This window comes from Merops nubicus, unplaced genomic scaffold (genome assembly GCF_000691845.1).
Source record: "Merops nubicus isolate BGI_N331 unplaced genomic scaffold, ASM69184v1 scaffold17842, whole genome shotgun sequence".
Classification (NCBI taxonomy): domain Eukaryota; kingdom Metazoa; phylum Chordata; class Aves; order Coraciiformes; family Meropidae; genus Merops; species Merops nubicus.
In genome coordinates, this window is record NW_008593398.1 from 11,760 (window position 1) to 23,380 (window position 11,621).

Genomic DNA, 11,621 nt, shown 5'->3' on the forward strand with positions numbered 1-11,621 from the left:
TAAACTGCTATAATAAAAATGGCAGTAAGGAATGTTCTAGGAATGGTAATTATTGGTTTCTATTTTATGCTACATAGCTCATGAATGAACAAGTGTTAAAATAAGATTTGAGAAAGCACACAATTATTTGGGAAGAAAAACACTTACAAGGATTGAAAAATCGAACTTTTGTAATCATCTTTGGTTTATCACAGTTAATAAAATTAAGCAGAGCCTAGCTTCCTTTGAGCCTTGATGAGGTGCTTTTAGCAGAGAGATGAAAGTGAAATCAGTAATTTAATCAGGGGCATGCTTCTACTCACCCTCTGGTGGAGGGGAAGATTGATAGAGTCCAACCATACGCAACATCATCACTGTACTAAAAGTGTCTTTTATTTAAATTTGCATCTAGTCATTCAGTGAAAGTGGATGTACCATGCCATCCCCCTGTCCCCCAGGAGAAGGGGAGTTAGGGTGGTGTGACCAATGCAGGCTGTGGAGCTGAGCTCTTGTCTAAAGGCTGGCTATCCTACTGAGTTCTGTGGATTTCTCTCTTCATTTGGAAATTATTTGTGTATAATGTTTCAGAACAACACACAAAGATTTGTGTTTACGTGGAGGGTTTTCAGAACATAGCCTCGTAGAAGAAAATACTATTAACCACAGGAATTTCACAATTTCCATGCTGGTTCAGTCCAGCTGACTATCACCTTCAGGACCTACCTAGAGCACCAGGTAGTCCCACAGCTTTCCAAGCAAGGTGCAGTCTGCACGGTGGGCTCGGCCATGGTGCTCATTGCTGCCTGGAGAACCGGCCAGTCGGGTCCAGGCTGCACACCATCAGGGTTTTCAAAGGGTGTAGATTCCTCCTGCAAACAAGTGTGAAAAAACCCACCCCAATCTTACCAAAATATTTTTAAGTCTTCAACAGATTGGACAACATTGTAACGCTTCAGAACAAAAGAATGTTGGAATAAACACACAGCACTCCTGCACAAGTCGCAGCAAGAGGGAGAAGGAAGCACCAAGAGCTGAAATAAGAATTACTGATAAGCGATGCAGAGGTCTCAAGAGCACAGGGAACCTCACCAGGAACACGGTGCACAGGAACCTGGCTTCAACCAGACACTTGCTTACCAGACCACAGAGACGTGAGCCAATGCACATCACTAACCTCGCCTAGCCAGGTAATAAGTTTTTCTGAAGTACCTTCTTGCTGTCACTTTAAATACATACTCGGAGTTCAGCAAACTGAAGAGCAAAATCCTCTTCAGGCTTTGGTCTTCAAAAAATATTTTGGGGTAGTGTTATTGCACCTGTTGAGCTCAAAACAAAGCCAGTTAGCAGTGAAGGCTTCCATCTGCTTGCCACGGGCCAAGTGCTGCCTAGCTGCTGGAGTTTCACTCCTTTCTGCCCGGTGGAGGTCAGAAAACTCAAGGTGTACATACAGCTATAAATGGGCACAGTGAACCAGAAGATTCTGGTGTCACAGACTACAGTCATGTCTGCAGGGCAGCAAAACAGAAGCATTACACGTCAGGTGGTTTGGGGCTGTGTTTTATGGGAGGGGCATATGTCTGGGTTTTGTTGTTCTGTTTTGTTCTTGTTTTTTAAAAGATTCCTTATCTGGACTATGGTTCCTTCAGGGATCAAGAAAAAAGACTGAGGACGGAGATACAATGTGAAATAGTATACAGTGTTTTGTGCCAAAAATAACATTCTATATCTCAATTTGCTACTAGAATTACAACAGAAAATTCTATATAGTGAATGCAATGTGAATACAAGCCAAATGCTCAACTGTTTTCAGTAGGTTATTACATACAGAGCAATAAGTTGTCCTGAAGTCACACTGTCCTTTATGTCATTATAGGATACATTAAGTAGGGATTTCAGATAAAAGTATTTCTTCAGCAGACAATCTTATTCACTGTGTCAGTTTTAAATTAGCTCTTGAGGGATTCTAAGGATATCTGGTATTGGTTGGCAGGTTTGAAAATTACTCTTGAAAAACTGGGCACAATCTATGCCCATTTGTCAAATCATTAATTGATAAAAAGCTCTATGTGTATAAAGCTTGAAGTCTGCAGATTATGTCTATTTTTCTTACCAGAAGCAAACCAGCACACTGCCTAATAAATGAATGTAAATAATGACAGGATTTTAAAAGAATTAACCCCCCCCAACCTTTAACTTCAGTAAGACTGTATCACCCTGAGAAAATTCAAAATGCCAGAATGCAGAATATACCAGTTGGTGTATTTTCTTCTTGCCATAGGGCCAGTCTGTATTATTTTAAATCTGAATGTTTTGTATCCTTCCTCACCCAAAAAGGTGGCCTAGGTATGATTTGAAAAGCACACCTGAAAATGGAAAATATCACAAACTCATTCTTTATTCAAGTCTTTAGGCCTTATTTGCAAAATGTCATGGATGATGTAGATCATGAGGATCATTTGGCTGAATGGATTATTCAGCAGTGAAAAGCAGAATGGAAAAGAAGCCTAGTGAAAGGCCCTAAAACTTACTGTGGGAAGTAAGGGGAGGAGGAAGGAAGGGAAGGAGAAAAGGAGCCACATAGGACAGAACCGGCACTGTTTCCAACAGTGATCACACCTTCTCATCAGATGAACCAAGAGGTGTTTCTCAAGTACATAAGGATATTAAAAAAAAAAAGTATTTTAAAGGCATTTATGATTATTAATTTTACATACCTTGCAGGTGCCCAGGATACAGCTGAAATACAGTAAGTTTCATCTACCTTCAAGAATTGAATGTGTTTAAAAAAGAACACTCTTCACTGGGCAAAACTTTAATAGCAACACCATAAAGCAATTATACAAAAGTCATGTATATATTTTGACAGTTCTAAATTATACATATATATTGATTTTATTTTGTGGAAAAGTAAATTTTGACAGTTTCAGATTGTGACTGGCTGTAGCTGAAATAAAAACAAACCCCTATGTTCTCAATTTGTAGTAAGTGACTTATTGTATGAGTAAGCCAATAAAGCTGGTCCAGAGGTGATGACTGAGACACAGCAGCAGAGCCAGTGGCTGCCCTGTGGAGTACTGTTTTGACAAGAGGAACAGGGAGATGTGGGTCAGAAGAAACCTGCTGGTTTTTTTTCCTTTTGCGGTGGTGCAAATCAAGTGACCAACCATGAGCCAAAAGATGTTAAGTATTATACAGCACTTGTGCCTGCAATATTTCATTTTCCCCCGTGGCAGCTGGAGCCATGAATGCAACAGTAAGAATTTAAAATCAAACTGGAAAAAAAACCCACTCCTTCCCATTCAACAGCATACACGTTGTCATTGACCAGATTATAAAATTCAAGAGTTAAACACTTTGCATTATGGGAAGATGTTGGGGAATGAAAAAAAAAGTATTCTAGCTCCAAATCTCAGAAAACACCAAACATTACAATGACAACTGAAGTACCACTTTGCTTTAATTTAGAAACATCATTAAAATACTTTAGATGACAATGGTTAGAAAGTGACAGAAGCCTTCAGCTTCAAAATACATTTTTTAATTAATTAAAAAGTTGAATATTAGCTGGACCACTAGATTAAGTTGCAATTAAAATACAACCACAAGGGTCAATAAAAATGAAGTAATTTCTTCAGGTGTAAAGAGGCTATTTTAAATGTGAACAGCTAAATGTGGGTACTTCCACATCACAGTAATGCTTCTAATGGCTTAACTGTACCAGCCACCTGCTGATACTGCAGAAATTCTGTTTCACATTTTAGGTCTCAGTTTTGTATCAGAATATCTACAGACGCTCCTTTCTTTATTTCTTTTGGAAATTAAGATATTATAGGGTTTGGGTTTTTCTGTTTTGGTATTAAATTTTGGGCTTCTAATATTTAATGAACATATATGCAAGCAGACAAGAGAGGTGTAAAGGTATCGCAGTGTAAGAGGCATCTTTTCCCTCTCTCACAAACATCATCTCCTGAAGTCTTGCTTCTCCTGCCTCGTGTTACGTTCTCCGCTACCGTGAGGTACTCAGCTGTGCAGGCTTCCAACCCCCATCTGAGTACAGCATTTAGGAATTTCCTGAGTCAGGTTTATTCATCATTGTCTGTAAAAAGCAGGAGAGGGGGAAAGACAGGGTGAAAAGGAGTGACACACACACAAGATAACGCTGAGGTTACAAACCAAACTGTAAAGCACAATTTAGTAAGCAATAATATAAGAATTCAGTAAGTCACCAGAGGTGGCCGTTATCAGAACTGCCTTGAAATTACTATGTGTACAAATATTGAATGTGTCATCTCTCTTGGATTAGTGAATTTAAGAGAGCTTCATCTCAAGTGGCCTGTTTCAATTAGAACAATTTTCTTAGTAAAGAACAGTATGGATTTTTTTTTTCTAAATTTTCTTCTCTGAATAATATAAAACATTTGAGGCAGAAACTCATGAACACACTTGTGACTGTCACTTGTCCTCTATTCACCTTTATTGGAAGAGCTTTTTTTCCTTTAAGTGCCTGAAAGCTAAAGAACTATTTCTTCCATTTTTTGTACACCTTTACATTTTTTACCACAGATTTGTAAAACACCAAATAAGAACCAAAGCTATTACAAATAGCCAGTTGTTAATCAGCATTTTGCAAGATGACAGTCAGCTCATCTTAATAGGGTTCACTCAGACAACAGCTTACAATTTGTATGCCAACATTTCAGCAAATTGTCATTTAAGCCTTTTAGTACTAAAATATCCTTAATGCAATGTGGAAACAAAAAGAAATGGGTAACACTACAGTTGCCAATTTCTTCTCGTTCTATATTGACAGTCCTTTGGACACTTGAAAAAGGAACTACTACAATGTATCTTTCCAATTCTGTAATTAAATCAAGAAGTTGTGGTTAAAAAAACCACTCAGACATTTTTCTGTCATTCTTCTACAGCACAGCATGAAAACAACACGGTACTGGTTATTCTTACCGAGTGGTTCGGTATCATTAGCAAAGAAAAATCAGAAAAATGTAATTTGTATTAGATTTTTTTTTAATTATGTTTTAAAGATTTTCCTCCCCCAAAGCATTTACATATAAAACACATAGAAAACCATAATATTATTTCCCCCTTTATTCACTGCTGTTGCAACAAAATGGTAAAAGAATTTAAAAGCTGCAGAAAGCACATATTGGTTAACATGCATTAGAGTATTTTTTCAAAATTGAAATAGAATAAATAGTGGTCATTGCACACATTTCTAAAGGCAATATACAATGCTTTCTACAAAAATAATGGAGATTTTAGATTTTTTTTCCTCTTTCTCCAGTAAAGACTTTCATCATTAGAAATCTAAAATTACATAACTGTAGTTAAGTCTTTGACATGAGAGAAAGAAGTTCATCAAAATAAGTTCTCATTGATAGTAATCTCTATGGTATTTCATAGAGGGACTCTGAAAGATACGGGAACGATCCATCTGCCAAGTAATGTGTGCTAAGCTCTTCATATGTTACTGAGCCACCTGAAAACTAAAATGGATGGTACCACTACATCAAGTTCTTCTGAAAAATAACAGTTCTAGGATAAAGAGCCACATGAACTTACTTTTTTTTTAAAAAAAAAAAAAAAAAAAAGTGATACTGTAACTCATTAAAAGTAGGAGTTTTGCAATGAACAGTATTATTTTAGCTAAAAACTCATTAAATCTTAAGATAAATCTTCATTCTGAAAGTTTTCTTCTAGACTTCCATCTTCCCAATCTACATAACTTACAGAAATTAAATACTTATATGGCATCTATCATAAGACAATTGTTGTCATAACTGACTGTATATGTACACACTGTTAAATCTGTGTGGTCAGTATACTTAAAGTTTACCATGGTTTGTTGCAGGAGTAAAGACACCTTTTGTGGGAAAAATAATTTTTATTCCTTTAGCCAATCAATATAACAAAACAGACATTTTTTAAAAGCCTATTAGAACCTGTTGTATATAACCAAGAAAGAACATGAGACAAGCCACAACTGCCAGGGTACCCTGAGATTACCTTCTTGGTAGGCTCCATCTGCCATTACTAGGTGAAGTATTTTGGCATACAGGTGTTTGTGTTCATTTCCAAGAATAGCCTGAACTATGGTTGAACAAATATCAATGTTTTCATCTTCATCTTCATGTATAGCCTGGGAGAAAGGACAAACCATGTCACCAAAAATAAAATGGGTTCAAATGTATTAAATGCAATTCATGGTTAAACCCCAAGTTTTCCCCTTTAATGCACTCGGTATAGTATTTTCTTTGTTAATATTTCAGTGTGTCAAAACAGAGTAAAAGGCTAAAGAAATAAACATTGATTTTAGTCACACAACACAATTAGTTATTGGCACAGTAAACAGCCCTAGGTACTTGTTTCTTAAAATATTTTCCACTTGAGGTTATTCCACAAACCTTTATTTTCTCATAAATTTCAATGAATTTATCAAAGCCTATTTCCTGCTCCAGTTTATATCTCAGCTCTTCCAAATGACTAAAGATACTATCGCATTCTTCACATTCACTGGCAATCTCTTCATCACTATTATCTGCAAATAAAAAAACCCAACAGTTAAAACCCCCTCCCTCAGTTTTCCTGCATTCTTAATGTTGTTTCTACATCCCTAAACTTGATACCCAGACCTCTAAATGTAGTGAAAGCAGGCAAACTCAGGACCACGAGAGTGCTGGCAACCTGCAAGTTAACAGGAACAGTCCCTTTCTTTACAGTAAAGAAATTCTGAATCCCAAATGGGAACCATTTAACTATCTCCTCTAAAACCCCACCCTGATAGTTAGCCACTTTGCTTACAGCCTACAGAAACCTTACCAGTAAGTTTGTAACAGTCAAACCTGAAGTAAGTTTGCCCCCAAAAAAGAATCTACTTAAAAATACAAGATATTTCTGCAAAATCTATGTAAAATCCTACTACAAAATACAAACTGCTTTTGCCCCCAAAAAATACTTTCTTAAATAAGTATTTGAATTACAGAAAGACTTACCTACCCAGGGAAAGATACACAACTTTTTAGATTTCAGAGTTTATATTATCAAACATCTTTAAAAATACATACATTTGGCTGGTAGGTCACAGACTTTGTGAGTTAGTATTAAAACTCTACTGCTTTCAGGTCCTATATATGACTAGTGTGAGATATACTCCTGACCAAATCATATTTCTGATTCAGATATCAACAGACACAAGAAATTATAATTGAAATATAAGGTTGTATATACGGGTTAAAAACCTATTAGATGACTTGTAACCACGTATTTAACTTCTGGAACTTGTACAGATTTGGGTTCAAGTTCTGATTGTTCGCCTGAGTTTTGAGGCCTTCCTCCTACTCCCAACAATGAAAGCTGCAGTCCTGATGAAATATCACGAATCTAGAGCATGGGACCCCAACACCAAATACCAGAACACTCACAACAGCAAGAGGATCTCAGAAATAGACAATATTGTATGTTATCAGTGTGCAACATCAGCACTGTCAAAAAATCAAAGAAGAGGGTATTACTTAAGTTTCTTTTACCTTAAAATACTTACTGGAATGTATTTTATAGATAGCATATTACAGGTATATGCACAGACTTTCAATTTGGTTAAAATTGTCTTCAATAAACCAAACTCACACCAAAGCTATGTTTTAGATTAGTTATCGATTTTCTACCTTCTTTTAATACTATATTTCTAAATGCACATTATTTTACCGCAGTAGTAAAATACTTATATTGCTACTTATACTCTGGTTGAATAGAAGAACACTTATTTTAACCAGAATTTAAAAAACAGAACTGAGACTTCAGGACACCACTGTGTACAGATAATGCAAAATGCTAGAAGGAGTAATAAATTTGTCTCGTTTTTAGTTTGACTGCATTAATAGCTATTTTGGGCTGAGGACAAGGTTAATAACTTCATGTTCTTTTTGACTGCCTGTTAAATTGCTTAATTGTAATGTAAGCCGGGTCAGGATACTCCAGTCATGTCAACTGCTATTTCTTTTTTGCTCTTACATGGCAGTCATGAATTATTCAAAACATATGATGTGCACAGTCTTTGATATTCCTCAGTGACAAGTTTTAGACAACTAGAGAAAAAGTGACTTCTAATCACTGCCTAAAAAATAGCCAACATTTAATTTGCAACACTGAATGTTGCTTAGATTTTGACCTTAACATTCAGAGAGTCTAAATATTCTCTGATTTTTAAAACTTCAGTGTAACAACTATTAATTAGAGCTTTATTTTATTATAAGTATAGAATACCAAAAAAATTTGGTGTTTGAATTATTACGTCAATAAATAACTTATAAATCAGATATACCAGGATTCATACCTGACTGCCATTCTTCATTAAGTGCACTTTCACTGCTGGGGTTATTTTCATCTCCTTCCTCCAGCTCTGTATCATTTGTCATGCATTCAATGACATTAGCCTTTAAAGTCGACTCCTCCTCTTCGCTGAATTCCTCACTAGGCTGCTCCCTGAGCAATTGTTCCATTGAGGCCTGGAGCTCCTGCAAATCTGTATCTGCATCCCCAGACATACTAAAAGAAAGTAATAGAAAATTTGTAGAATTAATACATAACAAGACAAACTCTGTGGGAACAGCTCATTTCTTTTGACTAGCTGGCAAATGGGAAACACAATGTAGTTGGAAAAGAAGGAAAAAAAACCCCAAAGAGACAGATATTTGTAACCTCAGTCCAACGTGACCGCAACACTGGCACCATCATGCAAGACACAAAGAATAAAGATGAGCTAAACAGGTACCAGAGCACTTCGTAAAGTTATGATAGGTCCTCAAATCAACCCTATTATAATAAAGAAGATAATTTCAAAATCTTTGTATTCATGCACTACTTAGAACCCAGGCAGGCATCACACTCCCAATCCAGATAAAATTGTATCTAGAGCAAAAAGAGTTAGCTTTTATCAGAATCAATACACCAGAGAATTTTATCTCTGCAGACTACCAAAGCTGCCGGCAATAAAATAATCAAGAGCCAGGGTCAGATTTTGAAGCTCCTGAAACAAGATGGGGGACTTGAAGGACACCCAAATACAACAGTAGGGAATATAGATGAGTGAGATTCCCAGAACACACTAAAGAAGGAAACACTCTGGAAATCGTTATTTCTAAAAGAGAGCTGGCCACCAAGTCTTATCTGCTTCATCAGAATTCACGGTGCAGAAGCCAGACAGAACAGCACCTTGGACGGAATTTGGACAGACAACTCAGACACTTCTTTCCAGTAATACATCCCATCAGCTTCTCCATTCTCTGGAACAAGACTCAAAGTATGTGCTGATTCGATACACAGGATTTTTAAAATCTGGGCAAACGCCCCCTCCTGGCATGCTGTGTGTGATTCTGAGTGTCTCACCAAGAACATTCCTGATGTACAATGCCTGTTGAAATACTTGATAAACTCAATACACTCACTTATCCTCAGAATCAGAGGGTCCTTCTTTGGCTTGCTCATCTTCTGTATCATCTGTTTCAAGATTATGTTGATGCTGGACATCTGCTACACTGGGAACATCAACCAAAATTCTGTACAGTTTGTAAAGATCTGGGAGTGAACATGTTCTCAGCATCTGCAAAAGGATTAGAAATCCTCTTTGGTAACAATACTGAAGACAGCCTGAGGTTACAAAATACTTAAAATAAGACTTCTGTCATCATGATCATTTGATATCATCTCAGCATTCCTTCTGCCTTTATGGGTTACAGTGATGGAAAAGCTTTAAGAACATCAGCTGACTTGCAGATCCTGTTCTTGTGCAAATTTGTTACCTTCATGGCCATCTAAAGAAAAGGAATGTTGCAGTAGATTTACACACACACACGCAATTGTTTACAATGTATACGTGCCAATCACTTACAGAGCTTGGAACCATTTTAAGTAGCTGACAAAGGAATATTTTTTTAAGTGACATATTATTATTTCTCTATGTTGGCCACTGAAATCAGTAACTTTTGTTTATACCCTGTTTCAAGGCAGCTCCATAGTATTTGAAAGAAGTTCAAATTACAACAGTAATTTGTTGCAATGAAAATAAAGCAACAAGGAAACAAAAGTACATGTTTGCTCAGTGACCTACCAGATCTCTCCTTTAAGAAGTCTAAGAACTCCCAAAATTTACTAAATCTTCACCATAGTATTAATAAAGCAAGACCTAATCTGCACTAAGAAGTCTTAAAATAAATCCTCAACTTCCTTTTATGTAACTCTGAATACATTTGTGTTCAGTGCATGCTGTTAATGAAAACCACTAAATTTTAATAAATAAAAAAAAAAATTTCCTCAGCTACAATTTCTACCAGCAGAGTATATTCCTATACATGCTCAAATATCAAACTGCTGTCAGCACGTGGCCAGAATATTATGACCATCAAAGGAGTAACCATCCTTTTTGACCAAAGAGAAGGAACTATTAGAAGACTGACTTAATTCCATCATTTCAAAGCTTCCAGGTATTTTGAGAAATGTTTTGTTTCCTGTTAGCCTGCTTTTGTTAGCATGCTGACCTGCCTGCAGAGAGAACACTAACTCTGTCTGCTCTGCTCCCTGGTAAAGGTTCCCTTAGTTTCTGGGCAAGAGCTGCAGCAGAGCTGCATTTGTGAAATTCCAGAACTTTACATTTGCTGAAACCGTCAAGAAGTACCAAAAATTCTCTTGCTGCAACCAAGCAAGGGAAGGGAATTACTGCTCTCTTTCACCAAGTCTTCTGCAGCAGTAAAAACAACACATCTCCAAGCTCTCTGCTGTTATGCAGAGCTCACCTGGCACTGCATTAACAATTCTGTGACGGCCAAAACACATGCCAAACATGCAGTAACAAGGGATGTGCTGAAGCAGCTCACACTGATATGCTGAAGAACTCCAGTATAAAGCATATGCATTACTTTCTAAATCAGAAAAGGGTGCAAAGAACATTCACCTTCCCCCTGCTCACGAGCTAGCCGTTCTGTAATCACTGTCCAACTGCCAAACAGACAGCTTCATAAACCAGGAAAGCTAATGATAAACTGAGTCTTGAAGAATCAAAATTAGAGTAATAAATCCATTTATGTGAATATATGGATCTGTAAGAACTGCTGCAAGCTTGTCAAGGAGCTTTATTTTCTCACAGATGCAAACAGAACCATCCCTGATATTATGCTCCCTGGCACTACAGCAGCCAATAGATATTATTCAATATTCAGTGAGTCATCAATAGTGCAACTTCTCTTGTGCACTCACAAAAAAAGGCTGGGAGCCAAATGAAGAATCACTTCCTTATCTGGCATTCCATCAGTGAGGAAAGCCTTCACTACATCCTGACTGAATGCACTGCAGGTGTGCAAGTTTCCATGGAACTTTCCTTGCCATCACTGTTTCTCCAAGAAGCAGGTGCTCTTTTACACATTTTCCACTTTAGAACCCATGCAAGTATTGCATGTTATTTAAGAAGTCTGTTTCATCCACTAGTTCTATACCTATTTTTAAATTATTCAAAATTTGTATCAAAACCACATTCCACCATTGTACGCTCGTTTCACAAACTATGAGCTACCACTCAGGCCTATGTTAGGAAGTGCCTTCAAGAAAGCAGTTAGTTGCATTTACTCTTCTGCAGG

The 11,621-nt window shown here is 37.0% G+C and overlaps 1 protein-coding gene across 1 annotated transcript in view; it reads right to left on the reverse strand.

The window, feature by feature from the left end:
* Positions 1–702: 702 nt before the first annotated feature.
* NEK1 (NIMA-related kinase 1) overlaps positions 703–11,621 on the reverse strand; it is a gene marked incomplete at both ends in the record, with an annotated part of 45,791 nt that continues 34,872 nt past the window's right edge. The window contains 5 exons of the mRNA XM_008935440.1: positions 703–848; positions 5,993–6,136; positions 6,402–6,535; positions 8,330–8,541; positions 9,441–9,595. Coding sequence (XP_008933688.1) covers positions 703–848; positions 5,993–6,136; positions 6,402–6,535; positions 8,330–8,541; positions 9,441–9,595 — 791 coding nt within the window. The remainder of the gene's footprint in view (positions 849–5,992; positions 6,137–6,401; positions 6,536–8,329; positions 8,542–9,440; positions 9,596–11,621) is intronic.